Source organism: Vipera ursinii (assembly GCF_947247035.1).
Source record: "Vipera ursinii genome assembly, chromosome: 1".
Classification (NCBI taxonomy): Eukaryota; Metazoa; Chordata; class Lepidosauria; order Squamata; family Viperidae; genus Vipera; species Vipera ursinii.
The window spans coordinates 66,905,504-66,925,001 of record NC_139512.1 but is presented as its reverse complement, the minus strand read 5'-3'; the positions used below and the strand labels follow the sequence as shown (position 1 = coordinate 66,925,001).

At 38.4% G+C, this 19,498-nt stretch overlaps 1 protein-coding gene across 1 annotated transcript in view; it reads left to right on the top strand.

Moving 5' to 3' along the window:
- The first annotated feature begins 7,916 nt into the window (after window positions 1-7,916).
- The window catches only part of RPAP1 (RNA polymerase II associated protein 1), a 61,637-nt gene continuing 50,055 nt past the window's right edge, over window positions 7,917-19,498 (top strand). The window contains exons 1-5 of the mRNA XM_083365836.1: window positions 7,917-8,022; window positions 8,968-9,178; window positions 13,837-13,982; window positions 15,742-15,834; window positions 17,232-17,379. Of these exons, the coding sequence (XP_083221962.1) occupies window positions 8,989-9,178; window positions 13,837-13,982; window positions 15,742-15,834; window positions 17,232-17,379 (577 nt within the window). The 5' untranslated portion in view covers window positions 7,917-8,022; window positions 8,968-8,988. The remainder of the gene's footprint in view (window positions 8,023-8,967; window positions 9,179-13,836; window positions 13,983-15,741; window positions 15,835-17,231; window positions 17,380-19,498) is intronic.

Sequence of the window (19,498 nt, the reverse complement as noted above, 5' to 3'; positions counted from 1 at the left end):
AATCCACATTGGTCTTCTAGTAGTCATCTTGTTCCTTTCTCATTGCTTACAAACCACAACCACTGCTTGATAATCTTTTTTAGGATTTTCCAAGATATTAACTGTAAGTTGGTCTATGGTTTCCTCAGTCCATTTACCTCTCCTTTTTAACATTTTCAGCATTAGCTCTTCTATCTTTCTGCACTTCCACTGTATACCAGAAATTCTGAACGACCACAGTCAGTGTTTCTGGAAAAAAAAATCCTTTACAATTATTCCAATTTGCCAAAGCTTTCAGAAAGAAGATGACTATCCTGTGTTTACTGTACCCTGCCTAAGGAAGTAAATGAATGGCTGCTCTCAAACCCAATATAAGTGAAAATGTTGTTTTTACATTACTCTTTCAAGCAATTAACCCTGTATTAAGCCATCAATAAATTCAGTTTCTAGAAATTTGTAGTTATATCATCACAGTATTCAGACCAAGGCACAAGGACTAGTTTTAAAGCAGTTTAGTTGCATCCACTTTATAGTTTGGGGGCATTGAATAACTGTTATTTATGATTTGAATATAAGGAATGGAAGCTATTCTTAGATGTGTTTCTCAAATGTTTGCATATTGTGACTTCTGGTTTTGCATCGCAGCGAAATGGGATGCAGGAAGGTAGAGCTCTGCCTTCCATGCCTGATTTCACCCAGCTGCAGGCTCTGAAAAGGGCCTAAAGTTGCCCCGAAGAGGCAATGAAGAAGGAGGGGTGCCTTGTTGATCATGGAGAAATGGTGGTCTCTCCGTTTAATCCAAGGAAAGCCCCCTGAACCAGCAGGAGAAAGACTGGCCACACCTCTGTGGCCGGCCATTAGCTGCTGACAACTGAAGAACAAAAGCTTTAATTGGTGCATCGTAAACAGCATGTTTGGACTGGGTGAGAATATTGATCCTTTCTTTACTATTTTACAACTGAATTTCCTGGGAAAGGCTCCCAAGAAGCTTAAAACCTCTGGATATGAATGGAAGCGATGTTTTAAATTTTTTATGGGGGGACAGAAATACACAAGACTGAAGTGAAAGTAATACAAAGCTCTAATTTTGATAAATCTGAGAACTGAGATAATTGTTAAGATTTTCTCTTTTGGAAAAAAAAGCTATTGAGGTGAAATATAAGAAATCAACCCTTTGTTTTAAGAGTGGAAAATGGACTTTGAATGACATCTAGTGGTGGATTTGAGTACAGCACTATAACTAGCTCTTTGGCTGCTTTGTAACTGTCAGCTTAAGGGAGAACAGATGGCAATAAAATTTTGGCATATTTATCATCCTGACCTTCATGGACTATAAATGCCTATGGAGCTTGGACTTTTAATCTCAAGAGCCAGTGGCAGAGAAAGAAAAAATTGACTTTTGAATACATCTGGCTGCAGGGAGGTTGAACATTTTGAACACTGGGAACATTGTGGATTACAACCTTGCCTGACTGATAATTTTCAGGATACTTGAGACAAAGGATTACTATAAAATATTGCTACTAGGACTGGATTATAAAGGCTATACATAAGGACCAGAAAACTAGAGGAAATTTTGTTCCACTTACTGAGATTGGTGATACTAGAGGATTTCTAGGAATGATGCCTAAAGAAAAAACAAATACCTTTCAAAAGAGAATACTCTCTATGCTACAGCAAATTCATCAAACAATTCTTGCACACAGAGGACATAAAAAGAAACCATAATGAGACTAAAAATAACCTAGATGATATAAAGGACCAAACCTCCAAACTGAAGCTACAACTGGAAAGCTCCTAGACAACAACTAGAAAGTATGAACAAATAAACTAGAAATCAGAGGGTGAAGCAGAAGAAATGGACCTAGAGATGGAGGAGATAGGGGAAGGGAAATATGGACTGCCATACACAAATAAAATACTGCAAGACCTATCTACAACAATGAAAATATAAAGGACCCTTTATTCCTTTCTCCAAAAGGAAGACAAGGAAGAAGATTCAAGAAAATGGAACATAGAGCGGGCAGGAGAAATATCTAGGGAATGTGGATGGGTGGTGTTCCTCCCCAGAAATACTCTACCCAAATTGTCTTTCTCATACCAAGCAGCTTTCACAAAAATAGAAAGAAAATTCTTGGGCGATTTAACTGCCTTGGCCTGGGAAGTTGCTTGGCAAAGAAAGAAAGTGAGAGTTAGACAAAAAAACAGAGCATTTGATTTATCATAGGGTGCACTATCTGTTTAATATACCTGTTTGAATATGATTATAAGAAGAGATAACTCTTAGATATAACTAGTTTTTTTATAATGGAAGATATGATTTAGAATTTTTTCTTCTTCTGATATGGGAAATTTGAAAATAAGAGGAAGATTGCTATGAATATTTTTTTTAGCTATATAAATGTAATTAATATTGAGAAAATCATAACTGACAAAGATACTTTAAAGACTGTTGGGAAATCAAACTTTAGTAAGAGCACAAAAAACAGGATATTGACATGAATTGATATTATTGTTATTTCTATCATATTAGTAAAATATGATGAAGATGTCTATATATAATTTTGTATACATCAATAGTACTAAGAATTGTAATTATTTAATGAGGGGAAAAGGGAAAAAATATGAGGAAGAAAGGAAGATCAAGGAAAAATACTGGATTGTACAGTAATGAATAGATTTATATCAAAGAACTTATGTTAAATATGTGAACCCAGACATGTTGTTTGCTAAGCTCTAAAGATTGTAATTTTAAAAAATTAATAAAACCTATAAAAATGTTTGCATATTTTGATGTTAATGGCCTGGATCTGCCATTCTGTTTACATACCACGTCTCCTTTTTTATTTGGCTTATTGTATTTGTGAGCCATCCAGAGTTGGTCTGTGGTCAAGCAGCACCAAAGTCAAATAGACAGACACACAGATCCAAAAGAAGGGAAGTGCCAGTAAATGATTAAAACACGTACTACCCAGCAAGTCATACATGGCCAAATGTCTTGCTCACATTGTGCTATGTATTGAACATCCTGCATATTTTATAATATTCAGCCACCTCTATAACAATGTACAACATAATACTTGAAGAAAAAAAAGTTTTGTATCAGCTACTACTGAGCTCCTCCTACGACTGGGTCCTCCTACCAAAGCATTGCCATAATGCTGGGCAAAAAGAAGTAAACACTCTGATAATACTATATTAAAACTTTCAGGTGAGCTACAGTGAAACTTATTTGGCAATGTAGAATCTGTAAAGCTCTCTGGCATATCGTTACAGGCAATATCTGAGTCAGAACTGCTTCCTCCCACCTTGCCATCTGGGAAGCCACCCACATGCTTTGTCTGTCCAGTTATTTACGAAACCAGCACATTATCCTCTTGCGAGGAAACAATATCAGAGAACTGACGGCAGAAGATCTGATTATTCTCTGTCTCCTTTCCCCTTTTCTTGCAGGAGAAGCTGGGGAAAAGAAGCAGAGAAGACTTCCTTTTGTGTGAAGTTCTCTGATCCTATGGAGTGGCCACTCTGTGGGATTGATGAATTGGCATCCAAAGGTCTTCTACTGCCAGCAACTAGGACCAATGGAGGCATTTCCCCTGCCCTCCCTTTGTAGAGATGCATCTCCCATTCTGTTTCATTGCTGAGGCAGAATAGGAGTCGGAAGCGTAGTGAATACACTTTTTCTGCCAACATATTTTCTGCCTGCTTCAGCACTGGAGAACAGCACTACTGCTGGGCTGAGAGGTCCTAACAAGCTTCCACCCATTATTATTTTTGTCCTGTCCTTTAGTGCTTTAGAAAACAAATCAATCCCTTCTTCTTTCTAACAGCCCCTCAAGTACTGGAAGCCAGTTATCATGTCCCACCCAATCCTTCTCTTCAATAGGCTAGAGATACCTAGCTCCTCTACTTCTTTAGTCTCCAGACCCATTATCATCTTTGTTTCTCTTCTCTGCACACTTTCCAGGGTGTATCATAGTGAACAGTCATCATGGAAAGCATAGTGAGTAGTTTCATCTGAAAATATGATGAAACTGAAGGAGATGATTGAAGAGTACTTTGGTTTGACTGGGGAAATGGTTGTTTTTTAAAAATCCAAGCTTCATACTTAGGTCCAATATTTTGTGGATGTACACAGTGTCATCTTCGGAAAGAGGATATCTTGCTGCAACATCAGTTAAGAGTCTACCTATTTCTTCCTGATCTTGGCAACAGCCGCTGTTGCTCTTCTCTTTCTTGTTCCTCCAGACACCGCTAATGTTGTGTGCATTATATTAAGCTGGTTTGAGCAGGTTTGGAGTAACAGATACTTTTGTACTGCTATTTTATTTTTAGCAAATGTAGCTCTTTTGCTTCTTCATTGTGCTGAACCAAGTTCTGGGCTGTCCTTATAACTACCCCTAGGCCATTTACTGGATGAGGGATTAATGAAGGATGCAAAGTAAACATGCTTTGGTCTTTTCACAAAATTCAGAACTGTTCAGGTTGCATTTTTGATGTTCTCATGGTTGCACATTGCTCTTTCAGTTGCAAACTAGAAGGTATGATTTTATATAAAGCTCAGAAAGCTATTTTGAATACATCCTAGTTTGCCATTAATGTCCAAAGTCACATTAGTTTTACTTGCTTACAAATTAAAAACAATTCTCAGTGGTTGTCCCAAAGGTGCATTTTCAAGAGGCAAATGGACTTTCTTGCTTTTCTTTGAAGACCTTTTGCTTCTCATCCAAGAAGCTTCTTCAGCTCTGACTGGATGACTAAGTATCTCCACAGACATTCTCAGTAGTTCTTCACCTCAAATATATTTTTCATCATCCACAGACAACAGTAAGTAGAAACTTTAATCTAAGTTCCTAACATAAATTTGCAGTTGACATCAATTTGCACCTTTTTGAATGATCTGCAATTGGCTGGAAGGCAAATGTATTAGAAGGCAGAAATAAAATTCAAAACAATCTTGGCAGGATAGAGAAATCAGCTGGAAATAACAGAAGAAAGTAGAACAGTCATAAATGTAAAGTTCTGTACTTAGGAAAGAGAATCAGATGTACAGGTATAGGTTAACAGTAGTACCTATGAAAACTATTTTGGAATAGCAGTTACTTTCAAATTAATCAGAAAGGGATGAGGCTACTAAAATGGCTTATGAAAATGTAGGCCACACCAGCAAAATATAGTTTCCAAATTATGAGGTCTACCTTTTTTTCTGTATTGTTCTGATTATATTTTAACAATTGCATTCAGTTTTTGGGAACCAAAGGATCTGAACTAGAACAGATTCAGAGAAGGATAATAAGAGTGATTGGGGAATATATCAGTTCTCTTTGAGTATATATACTGTGCTGAAAAACAGGAATAAACCAAACCATTAAATACCTGAAAGAATGTCACACTAAGATCTTTGTCATTTCAGAGGGCAGAAAATGAATAATGGTCTTTAAATTACAAGAAGTATATAACAATGGATTGTTATTAATAATTTCCTAATAGAGGGATGTTATAGTAGCATGTAGTAACTACAGAGATGGAGGTTCTCCTTCACTGGATATGTTGAAACAATTATCATGGTTATTGTGGATGTTTTAATTTAGACCCTGCATTGAGCAGAGTGAGATTCAGCATTATGCAGTGGTGAGATTCAGCCAGTTCGCACCAGTTCGGTAGAACTGGTAGCTAATTTTTTGTTGCCCAGGCCCAGAATGGACTTCCGGAAGCGGCATCCATACAGAGAACCGGTTGTTCACATATTTGAATCCCACCACTGGGTTTATGGCTGAATGGTCCTCAAATTTTATGTTTCTCATTTAACTGAAATATTTTAGTTATAATATCAGTTGTAATGTTGTGATCAATACTTATCACTGTAATTATCTCAATCATGCAATTAATGCAAACTATGAAATCCTACTTTCAACTACTCACAACAATCTAGATGACAGTAACTTAAAATTTTCTGATGCATTTCAGCACTTTATTTCATAACTAAATTGCACATATTCAATCCATGTGTATATTCATCATCTCTACTCCAGAATATCTGATCACTTTTAGTTGCATAAACACACCACATATTTATTTTGCTTTCTCTAATCACATTTGCTAATTTACGTTCCTTAAAATTTTCTCATATTCATAATCTTCTATATGCCCTCTATTTCCAGATGGACCCAAATGTTGACTTGCTTCCAGTCAAGCAAGGCTTTCACATCCTGTAACTTTTTGATAAGATAGATAAAAGTGTAGACTATGCAACCAATCTCAGTTGAACTCATGTCACATGCCATATTTCTTACTAATAGTAAAGCCAGCATCAGTCAGTTTTGGTATGTTTTGGCTACTATGACACATGTGCAATCAAAGCCCAGTTTTATCCCAAGCACACTAAGGAAGCTAAGGTCTCTAAAGACTATCTTGCATATTAATGTACTGTTGTCTATATCCTATCAGTTAGGTGGCATATGTGTTGTACTGACAAATTAATATATATCTAAGATACACAATGAAATAGGATTCCAGTGATGGAAATTATATTTAATCCAATTTTGCCTTCCTGATTCCTGGTAGAAGTACTGAGGTTGTGCTAATTGTGAATTTGGGGAATTGGAGAGCAAAATTTGGAGAAAGATGATAATGTAGCCAAATCATCAGCATAGTATACTGTGCATTTGAAGTTCAACAGATGTCTCTGAAGATTCTCAATTATCCAAAGGTGCTTCGACTCCACTGAAGAAGTTACCTAGCCTGGTAATGAAACGTTGGGAAACCAATCCACAAGCTCAGAGAACAAACCTTCATCCTCATCCAAAGAAGCTTCTTGGATGAGAAACGAAATATTTTCAAAGAAAAAAACAAGAAAGTCAAGTTGCCTTTTGGAAAAGCACCTTTGGAAGCTCAGCTGATATTTTGTTTGTACTTAGTTTCATAAAATATGAGGAATTATATCCTCCAAGTCTTCTCTTCTCCAACACAAATATACCCAGTGGCTCCAAGCATTCCTAAGAGTTTTTACTTCCAGATCTCTTATCTTCTTAGTTGCTCTCCTCTGGACATGCTCATTTAGCAATGTCCTTCCTAAAATGCAATACCCATAAATCAGCATAATTTTCCAGATACAGTCTGACCAACAGAGTTTAGAAACAGTGATTTTTCTTGAATTTGACACTTGGCTTCTCATCTTTATTGATTTAAAAACATCAGTTGTGAGTTTTGCAGTGGATTTCTCTTTCTTTTTGGCACCATTTGATAACAAATTCAATACGAATGATAGACAACTGGAGTAAAATTTCATTTTAATTTCTGCCTCCTAAGCTCACCTTCATCAATCCAAGTAAGGAGGTAACCCTGAAGTATCCTTTCAGATCTTTGCCTTGCAGAAAACGATACCTGCACTGAAATTCAAAGCCTCTACCCTGGATAAACTTGCTTTAAAAAAGTCTGTATCCCAATAAATCAGCATTTGTTATGAAGGCAAATTTTTAACCCCAATAAGTATTTGTTGTGATATAGTAAGTCCCTGCCCTTTAGAAACCGATGGTGATATGAATTTTTGCCCTTGCTAACTTTTTTTAAAACCTCCGTTGTCAGAAATTAGTATTCTTTAAGAAATTTGAGCCTGACACTTTTACGGAATGATTCCCCCAACCCCAGCCCCAAATTTCTCTCCAAAGCATTCAGCAAACGCTAGCAGTCACAAAAACGCCACGTGCGGCAACAGAGCCCTCTTCCTTCCCTCACCAATCGTTAGAGAGCAGAGGGGCGCGGCTTCCTTCCAGGTGACGTCACCCAAGAGCAGCCCCCCCCTTTTATTTTCTTGACTTGCGCGCGCCTTAAGATGACGTCCTTCTGCGCGTTATCGTTTTAGTTTCTATCTAGTGCAGGAATAGCTGACTCAGGAATTCTGGGAGTTGAAGTCCATGAGTCATAAAAGAGCCGAGGTTGCCTACCCGTGATCTAGTGGCTTAGAGCGTGAGATCGGCGAAAGGCGGCCGAGCCCGGGAAAATCCAGGCGGGCAATCTTAAGAGAGTTTTGTAGGTTGAAGGAAGGTAGGTTTGAGCCTCTAAACATTGGCTTGCTTGGTTATTTCCGATTGAACTAAGATTTCTTTTTGATTCCAAGGAATCCCCTTCCTTTCTTTACACTGGAGGATCATGAAAAAGGATCCAGTCGTATTTTTTGTAGAGCGAAAAGAAAAGCAGGGTAGTTTTTGCTTTCCGTTCTGACCACAGAATTGGTGGCAGTGAGAGGCATTGTGCAGAACGAATGTCTTTTCTGTTGTGCTGCAAGCCACTAAAAACACGTCTGTCTGGTCTAGGACTTCACCTTTTAACTAGAGCAGAACAGAAATAGCCAAGGGAGTCTAGTACTTCCTTAAGTTTACTCACGCAGTTAATTTGGTAGTGAAATTCAAACCACCCTTCTGTACATTGTTATTTGCCCGGTGGTGGCTTTTTTGAAGTCTTATTTCTTAAGCCTCTTTGCCCCTGCTGTACTTTCTGAAGTAGACTAGCCCTTGAAATGTTGTTAATACTCCCATCTACTGTGTTTGAAAGCTACACAAATACTGGAGAAAAGCAATACAGAAAAAAAGTGACTGCAGTCTGTGGAATAATTGATATGTTGAAATTCTGGGTCCATCCCAAAATAAGTAACCCCAGCTGAAAAATAAACTTGCTCCATTCACTCCCTCCCACAACCCTTGGTAGAGAATGTTTACTTTCAGAAAGTACTTACTACAATACTTTTTACATGCTTTCATTCTAAACAGCTATGTTAAGAACATCTTAGTGTGGTCTCTGCACTTCTAGAATTGGATATTAATGCTGATATTCTGGGGGTGGCGGTAATGATGTGATAGAATTGTGAATAATAACTTCTTTTTTTAAAAAAGAATTCATTTGACTTATAGTTTCCATAAATAAAACCTTGTATTTTTCATTCTTTCTTTCACTATTTGCCTTACATATGCTATAGCTTCTTTTTTTAAACAGCAGCAGAAACATAGAAGTAGGATGTTGTCAAGGCCTAAGCCTGGAGAGTCAGAAGAAGATCTGCTGAGGTTCCAGAATCAATTCCTGGAGACTAAATCTTCCCCAGCAGTTAAATTAGTAAAGAAAGCAGATAAAAGAAGAGGAGATGTGGACAGAGACAATGATGACAGACGTCCACTGCAGTTCAGCAAGGATGTGGTGATGCTAGATGGTATGTTTCTTTCAAATTATTTTATGCAAATTACTGACAATTTTAAAAATGGATATAGCCAAAAATGTGTCACCATGTTTGTTAGAATTGTTATATTTTCATGGCATTTTGTATGGTCCTAGCTACATTTGATATGATAAAATTCCATATGTAGTTTAATCTAAACGAGCCTTCCCCAATCTAGAATCGTCCAAATTCGATGTACTATTGCATCTGATTTCTTTCTTCCTCTTCCTTTTCACTTTTATCTTCTTGGTTGAAGAATCTGTTTGATTTAATCTGTGCTTGCCATTTCAACCCATCTGCAGCATTTTTATAGTTGAACTTCACAAGGTACATGTAATCTTTTAGTTGGTTGAGCCAGAGATTTTTTTAGTCATTCCATTCACGGGTGTCAAACTTGCCACGTCACGTGACGTGTCGTGACATATCACGACTCTTTGCATTGCTGGCAATGGGGTGGGCGCGGCTTCGGTATGATGAAACCGGCCTGCAGGCCGGCAGTTTAACACCCCTGCTTTAGCTGGTGACCTTCTGCATGTAATTCTAAAGCTGTTCTTGCAATGGAGTTGTTGCTGCTCTGTAGTACCTGGCCATCCCCACTGTAGATGTGATTATTGCATTTTCTCAGCAAGAAATACATCTTAATTTATCACTTGGTCTAGTCTTGCTATGGAAGTAACCACTGTAGCATTCTCATCTGTACAGTATGGAAACCCTGTTTGTGTGTCTTTGATACTGGCCAACAGTCTACTCCACCTATTGCTACTGGTCTGATGATCATTTAGTAGAGTGGATTTCAGGAACAATATAAATTTATTTGTCACACAGAACACCAATAACTTGATGCTACTTCATTCAGGCAGCATTTGTCATCTAATAGCCTGTCACACTTAGAAGCATGTTTTTAGCCTCTAGGTGTTTGAATGTTTATCTTATTTAATTTGATGCTAACTTTCTTGAGTGTACCATTGGTCTGGAAACTGGATTTAGGAAACTAAGGGTATTTCATATTGATTTTTATTCCAAAGTCATTAAGATGCATCTGTCATTCCTATATTAATTTTTCAGGTTCTTTTACGTTTTGCTAGCAATCATGACATCAGTATATATAATAAATCCATTAGTGTTGTAATTGGAAGTTTGTGGTCATTATGTCATACAGAGAAGGAAGAGCAATAGTGAGAAGGTAGATTCTTGGAAGACACAAATGAAGATTACAAAAGCATTTAAGTGTATGGCAACACTACTTACTAAGCTGGTAATATTGTGGTTCAGCAAATGTAGGCCTTGAATCCATTATATAGTCTAAATCAGGCATGTCAAACTTGTGACGTCACGTGATGTTGCACGACGTATCGCAACTTTTTCCCCACTGCCGTCAATGGGGTGGGTGCGGTTTCAGGATGATGCGTCCGGCTTGCAGGCCGGCAGTTTGACATGCCTGGTCTAAATAATAGCTAGATAAAGGCATATGGTATTTGGCTGAATGCTTTTATTAGGCCTGTGAATGCCACGTGTGTGTGTTTTCTTGTTTTGCTCCACCAGTAGATCAGCAGCATTTATTTTATGAGTTTTTCCAAAGTTCTTCATAGAGCCACACTGATTTGACAAAATGGGGATGACTTAGAAATGTGCATCTAATATATATTCAAAAACTTTCATGGTGAGGTATAATAGCTGAGTAGGCCTGTAGTTTGAGCAGTGCTATGCATTGCCTTGTGTCTTTCCTGATTGGTATTTTTGTATAGCTCTGCCAGATTGATTTTCTTCTACATTTTGTTGAGCACTGTAAATTATTCTGCTTCTTATGCTTCAAGTAGCTTCCAGATTTCAGCTGGGATGTCATCCAAGCTAGCCACTTTGTCATTCCTACTCTTGCAGATGGCAGTTGAAACTTCTTCAATACTGATGGCAAGTAGCAAACCAAAAACAGGGTCAGTTTAGCCAATAGTGGAAGAGGGAGTTGTTTTAATGCAGCTTGTCTTGAAATAGTTCCTACATTGACAGTCTCTGTGTGTTTTTGGCTGTTGTAGCAGTCAGCTGTTCTTATCTTTGATGTTGATGACCTGTCCTAAATTTTGTGTGGAGTATTAGCATGCTTTAGCAAGGTAGTTGACTTTCTTTATCCCACCAGGCTTGTCTAATTGGTTATATAGACTTTGCAGCAGTCACTTTTTACTTTGCAGCAAATTTTAGTTTCTGATATTGCTAGTGATTATCTGCATTTACTGTTATCCAGATCCTGTAGGCCAGACATGTCAAACTCGTGACGTCATATTATGTTACGAGATGTATCAGGAGTGTTTTGCCATTGCCGGCAATGGGGTGGGCGCGGCTTCCGGATGACGTGGCCGGCCCACAGGTCGGCTGTTGACACCCCTGCTGTAGGCATTTCTTTTTGCCTCATACCATATTGTAATCTCACCATAAGGTTTGTTTATCAATGTTATGATAAACGGATGTGTGCCAGATGTTCTGCTTCCTAAGATTTTAATATGTCCAACTAGCCTGTTCCAGATATTGATTTTTGTTTTGCTGAAGTTTGTAGTCAATGTTCCCAGTGAGGTCTTCAGCTGGGCCCCATGTTCTGATGATTTTATGTATTCACTACTGATGGGAGGCCTTATAGAAGCTATAAGATAGACCTGAGTGTCAAGCACTAGTTATCAATGTTGGGTAATTATAGTTTCTGAAATAATATTTTTTGTATCCGTGACTATAGCATATGTTTCTGTGTTATTCTATAGTCCATTTGTATAGCTTGATTAACTTCACTCCTGGAAGTTATGAGGTATTTACAAATGCTGTGTTATAGGCTTCAGCATATTCCAGCAGACTTGTGCCATCTTCATGGTATTCTCTAAGTCCTTATCCAAAACTGTTCCTTCATTTTATCTAGACATCCAGTCTGCAGCACATAACATGAAATAACTGTCAAGGTACAGGTGTCAATGTCAGTTTTGATGGATATTAGATGATTTGTTTCACTTCAGTTACATTGCCCCAGTTTCCAGCTGATGATAACAGGCACAACATTTTGTTTAACCTGATCGTAGAAAATTGGCTTGTAACCGTCGCTGATAATCCTTAGCTTTTGCATTGGCTCACTTTGTCTCCTGAATATATGCAACTTTGGCTAATTTGTGGCAAAGTCTACATTGATGTTTGCTAGTCAAATTTTGTATATAGGATCTTGCTATTTTTGTTTTTATCGGATTTGCTTCTTTAGTCTACCTTGCCTTAGGTAGGTAGTCTTGTGTTCTAGTTGTCACATCCAGGCAATAGCATACATATCATTTGGGGGGTGGGTGCTCACACAGTTTGCTTGTGAAAGAAAAGCGTCAGTGTATGTTGATGAGAGATTTCTTCCACAGCAAACTTGTTACAGAGGCTGAGGCAATCCACTGGTGGTCTACATACAACACTGCTTATGTATCTCATTTGAAGCTACCTAATAAACATAATAGTCATAAACTGCTCTCTGTTATAAGGGTGTTCCTCTGTCTGAACTTTCACCCGGCTGTTCAACCCTGGTGAAAGAGTTGGTGGGTATTATTCCTTTACACAGAGTCAGTTTGGTGTAGTGGTTAAGGCATCAGGGTAGAAACCAAGAGACTTGGAAGTTCTAATCCCATCTTAGGCACAAAGTCAGCTGGGTGCCCTTGGATCAGGCACTGTCTTTCAGCCCTAGGAAGAAGGAGGCAATGGTAAACCATTTCAGAAATCTTGCTAAGAAAACTTCAGTTGTCAGTTGCCAGGAGTTGACACTGATTTGAACCCACTCCCCCACCCCGGCCCCACTAACATAGTTCCCTGAAATTGGTATTAGGAAGTTTGTTACCTCCAAGCGGAGTAAACCTGTGTCTTGCAAAACCAATAGCCCTAGGTTGACATGTTCTCCATACATTTATCAATCCCATTTTAAGCTAACCCATTTAGTTGTCATCAGAAAACTTTGGGACAATTAATTCCATGTTTTAATTATGTATTGTGTTAAAAATGCTTTTTTAAAAAAATATCTTTCATTGGTCTTCATTGTATGATCTTAGCTGTAGCATTTTGAGATAAGGAGGAAAAAAAATTCTCACTTTTTTCATCCCATGCATGATTTCATATTCCCGGTCATGTCCCTGCTCACCTGTTTTTTTTTTTAAGTTTAAAAGTTTGAAATATTCTAACCTTTCACTCTAAGCAATATCTTTGACTCCTCTGATAATTTTGATTGTCCTTTGACATAAGAGGGTGCAAGAATGCATTCTAATATCACTTCTTTTGCTTTGCTTTGAACTTTCTTTCTGAGAAGCCTACATCAGCTAGTTAATTAAGTACCCTGAATAAAAGTTACTTTGGCTGAGTTCTGTTATTGTGCTTAGCCACGATGTGATCAACATGATTTTGCTCAGTATAATGTGTGAACATTGGTATTATGTTTTGTTAAATATGGTTAGTATCATAAACTAAGTGGCTATGACTTCTTCAACAAATCACGTAATAAAAAAGCTGGCTTAGTGCAAAATGTTTATTTTGTAATTTTATATTGCTCCAATTAATACCACAGTTACTTAGGATTTATTTTTCATTACCTATCTGTTTCCTTGAAAGAAAAAAACAATCACTAATTTTCTATCTATTTGTTATTTTCTTTGATTTCTCAGATTTTCCAGATGTTCCTCCACTTCTGACACCAGCTCCTCCAAAGAAATCCAGATTCAAAACTGCCCATGTCCATTTTGATGAAGATCCAGGGAAGCAGATCGATCATCATGATCAACATATCACAGCAGTCTTAAGCAAAATCATAGTATGTCATATTTGTAAGAGCCATTATAAAAATAAATCACTAAAACTGTGCAGTTTGCTCTAAAAAAAAGTAAAATAAAACGATATCTACCAAAGTAACGCAATCATGACATTTCCTGAACATCCAAATTTTGAAAGGTATATAACAGCGGTTCCCAACCTTTTCTATACCCCTCACCCCTAGAACGCTTCTGATATATTCTTGTACCCCTTACAAAAGTTCAAAATAACGGCAGCGAATTATGCATATACACTATAATTTTGAAAACCCTAGTTTTCGCACCCCAAAAGGGTGTGAGCATCCCCAGTTGGGAACCCCTGGTATATAAGATGTGTATGTTCAGTCATGCTTTCTCATTTTTGTTTAATTTATACTTCATCTGTAAATACAAACTGGGTTGGTAGAAGTTTTCAGGATCTGGCCACTGGATCTGCAGAATCTACTAAACCATATGCTTGGTCTTTTGCTACCATTTACTGCAGACATGTCAAACCCGTGATGTTGTGTGACGTCGCACGAGATATTGGAGCTTTTTCCCCATTGCCGGCAATGGGGTGGGTGCGGTTTCGTTGTGACGTATCCGGCTCATGGGCCGGCAGTTTGACACCCCTGATTTACAGTGATATATCACTGGCATGTCTTTCCAAGTTTTATGCCAGAGATTGTTACTACCTTTGCTGCCTAGAATTTCTTTAGATGGAGGTGCATAAGGTTGATTTTGGAATATTTTGCATAACAAATGTTTTTCAACGAAGGTGCTTGTTTCTTAAGTTGTTCTTGGATAGAACAGACTTGTTGGATGTATGATGAAGATAGGAAGAGAAATGGGTAGTTTTGTTCAACCACTAGATGTGAATCTGTAATGTTTTCTGCCTGAAACATTAAGTCATTGCTTAGTTGCTATGAACAGCTGCCTGTTTAGTTTTACAAGCAGACCATTCTTAATCAAGGGGAAGTGAGAATGTAAGTGGCCATGAGAGTTATTTAAAACCTATTTAACTCACTGAAGGAAATTGCATTTGAATCATCTGAGTTCCAACTCTTTCTGCTAGGCCAGGTATGTCCAAACGTGGCGATTTCAGGGCTTCTGGACTTCAACTCCCAGAATTCCCCAGACAACCAAGCTGACTGGGGAATTCAGAGAGCTGAAGTCCACAAGTCTTAAAATTGCCAAGATTGGATACCTGTCAGAATCCATTTATATCCCATTCATAAATGTATGTCTAAAATATTATTAACCCCCCCCCTTGGATTCTTCCATTTTCCCCGAGGGGAGAAGAGAAGATGTTTATTCAGCCTGCCTGTAAGCTGTCTTCAAAGACCAGGGAAAACCTTTTGAACTGAGGACAACAAAGGGAGGGAAGGGAGAAGGAGATCTGGTTTGTATCTCCATTTGAATCTGAAAAGGAAGGAGGCAATAGTCATAAAGGCACGGGAAGATCCCTCTTTCCCATGGAAGGGTTTGACACCTAAGTTTAATTGATGTGGGTCTGACCAAATGGGTTTGAGGGTAGGGGGTTGAACCGGGAACTCTTTATAAAGTATCAAAGTGTAACACAATGCCAGATCCTGTCTAGTATTCCCATTACCAATCATGTTTCAGTAAAAGCTCCTTTTCAACAATTCCTGTTTCAAGAGTTCTTTCTTTCCTAAGATGTGGATTGGGGTGGGTCCTGACATTACCCCTGTCCTAGGCCATACTAACCATCATAGTTCTGATAAGTAAGGCTCAAACTTGTCATCTCTTTATCTACGGCAGGAACATGATACTAGCAGTGCCAGGGTGACAGTGCCAGTATTTACGGGTGATCCGTTTCCCAAAGTTTTTCATCGATCTGAAATAAAAACTGAGGTAAGAGAAAATCAGCCTTGTATTAAACAATTTGCTTAACTCAGTTAGTTTTTGCCTCTTTCATTTTTGTTCTGCTAATTTTGAGTTTACTTTTTAATTTGAGTTTTGTGCCGAGACTCAAAAATATTGTCTGCAAATGGATATTTATTGTGTTCCTTTTGTTGTGATAACATTTCACGAAACACCTAAAGTTTCAGCAGTGCTACTTCCGTTTTGAAGGAAGTTGTGATGATAGCTTAATTCAGAGGACCGGAGCTAATTGAAAGGGGAGGGGAACTAGACAGGAGGATCTACTGTGTCAAGAAAAATGAATGCTGAGAGTGAGGTAACCATTTGGGTCAATTTCTACCTAGCTCCATCTGCTCCAGGGTGTCTCTCAAGTATGTCTCTTCTACGGGAAAATATAGGGATAGAACAAGAGATAGATAAGAAATATGGAAGGCAACCTGGGGCTTTCTAGAACTGCATTTCCCACAAATCTAAACTAGCAGAATCAAAGGCAAGGCATTATGGGAATTACCCTAAACAGCTAGAGGGCATGATAGGAAGAGGGAGCCAGTCTGTCAGGTTGATTTATGGGGCAGGAGCTCTTTTGTGCACAGAAATGGAAGAAACTTGCTGGATTTTAGCCTAAGGTTTGATTCCTGAAGACAGGTCAATCTCCTTTCATTCAGCAATGGATTGCAAAATAAACGTTTCTGTCTGTAGAAAAGAACAATGAAGAATTGTATTTCCCCCCCCCTCCCCCTTATATCACAGACATCTAAGTTTTACCTGGGTTGCAATTAGTGCTTGGGATACTGAAATGCCAATCTCTGGATACAAAGGAGGTGATACTGAGGGAAAATGCTTCTGCAAAATTCACTGAAAATGTTTCTAATTATGGAGTCATCTTTATAAATAAAGATATAGGAAAGCAGGGCTCCTATATATTCTTATTAGGGAGCAAGCCCCTAGTTTTACTAGATTAAAACATAGTAAAAATCCATAGGACTGCACCATGAATCAAAGAGCATACATTAGTATACATTCAAGAAGAGAGCAAATGTGAATAATGCATATTGATGTGACTGGAATGAAGTGATAGGAAATTTAGTGAGTTGTGTATGGTCAGACAAGTGAGAGCTGTATGAAAAGCCAGCTAATGCTTTGCATCAAGTTAGTCTATTTTGTCCCCTAGTCATGGCACACTCCATGGCCAGTTTCTCTTCGAATATACATTTTCTATGTGTGTCTTAAGCGTTAATACTAGTTTTGGAGTTCCTGTGGTCTTGCTGCCACCTCTTTCTTGTACATACATTGTACATATAGATATATCTGTATTTACTAATACCCACTATAGAATGAAATCATGGGAAAATGGTGAAGTTTTGATTTGCAGTCCTGTTTTCCTGCAGATGAAATCAGCCCCTGCAAAGAAAAGCATCTTTGCTCAGAAAATAGCTGCCAAGAGGGCAGCTAAAGGAGATTGGACACCTCAGCAGTCAGATTCAAGACAGGCCACTTCACATACTTTGGAGGTACAGATCCGTGAGGAAAATGCAGGTGAATGTTATGATGGGCTTGGAAAGCCTTGGAGATGCTTATGGAGGTGAACATGTGAGAGCAAATAGCTTTTAAAAAGTGGGTGGTTGCCTTCAAGGTCTCTTGACACTGTGGGTATAATTTTGTGCGTGCTTACTGAACTATTTCAGAGTGTAAACCTGTTTAAGATTATAAATTAATCCGAAGAGCTGTAAATGACTTCCTGCATTACTGAAAGTGGGGCAGTCTTCGCTGATTGTCATGCCAAGATTTTTATGGCATGTCCTTTTTGTAGGAGAATTTTCTCATGCTGTGGGGATCACTGCCATGGCATAAGGAGTTGTCCTATTTTAATCTGTTTCTTTTTGCTACTTAGTCCCTCCTAGCTATGAGATTGCCAAGATTTCCCAACCTTTAAGGCAGGTCAATTCCTTTGTCTGAAAAGGGAATCTGGATTTACCCTTTGATAAATTAATACAATTCCATGTCAGATTATAATCTGAATTCCAAATAAAAATCATATCTGGACAAGAAAATAGTAAGTAAAGTGTGATGTTGCATTTAGATACAATGGTTTATTTTGAAAGTTTCAGACTTTCTTTCTCACTAAGACATTGCATGCTGCCACCCTGCAATTTTTATAATTTAGATTTGGAAGGCTGCCCAATTTCACATCTCTACATATTATTGTGTAGAAATTAAAAATTAGGGAAATGTCTAAAACCAAGCAAAATGGAATAAATATAACAGAGGGAACAAAGATGCATTGTAACTGAAACAGAGCATACTAAGTAAATATACTCTGAACCATCCCAGAGCATGGAGAAAAGAAAATATTTTCAAGAATCATTTAAAAGCAGGGGTCCCCAACCCCCAGTCTGTGGACCAGTACCGGACTGCGGCATGTCAGCAACCAGTCTGCACAAACAAGCAAAGCCCCATTCACAGGATGCAGGCAGCACACAAAACCATGCACCTTTCAGTCTGTGGAAAAACCTCTCTCCACGGAACTGGTGCCTGATGCCCAAAAGGTTGGGGACCTCTGATTTAAACGATTCCAAGTTGGGGCAGTGTGAAATTTCCTGGAGATGCAGTTGCAGAGAAGAGGCATTGTAATAGAGAAAAAAGAGATAAAAATGAAATGTTGATCTTGGATTTTGATGATTAAATAGATTGTTGTTATATAAATGGCTAGTAGATTATAATCTTATTATGTCATTTACTGCACCAAAAAAGTTGTAAGTCATGCTTTTTTGTGTCTTTTCCCTTCCCTTACTGTATTCCACTTCCCTTTTCCCCTTATCTTCTATTGTCTTTGTTTTCATTTGTACTTTATATTAAGCAATTTTTAATATAAAAAATGTAATAAAAACATTTGCAACCTCCTGCTGGCTTCCCCGTTGACTTTGTTGGAAGCTGTCAGTAGAGGTCACAAATGGTGATCATGTGATTGTAGGACTCTTGCAGGACTTGTTGCCAAGTATCCAAATTGCAATCATGATCATGAGAATGCTGACAACCACAACTACAAGGACTGGTTGTAGGTCCCTCTCATTCAACACCGTCATAACTTTGAACAATCGCTGAACAAGTAGAAGCTAAGTGAGGACTATCTCTAGTCAAAATTTCATACTGCAACTGTTTTTCTTGGGGCAAAGCTTCCACTTCCAATTATTATAAAATCCAACTATGGTGCTAGATTATTAACTTTAAGTTATAGAGCAAAAATGTAACAGAATACTTTATTTTAGCACCTATAGCTGTGGTGGTGAACCTATGGCACGCGTGCCACAGGTGGCACGCAGAGCCCTCTCTATTGGCACATGTGCCATTGGCCCAGTCCTAGGCTTTCAGCTGGGTTTTATAAAACCTTTTTGCTTTAGGCCTTCGCCGCCGTGTGCAAAAAAAGGGGTTCAATCAATCAATTTTAACTCATGGGGAAAAAAGATCTCGCAAAGTTGGAATTGATTGATTGAACTTTTTAGTCCCACCCAGTCTCCCGTTACCACCATAGCCACGCCCACCCAATGGGTCACACCCACCCAATGGGCCACACCCACCCGGCACCCAACGATACATAAGTGGGTTTTGGGTTGCAGTTTGGGCACTCGGTCTCTAAAAGGTTCACCATCACTGACCT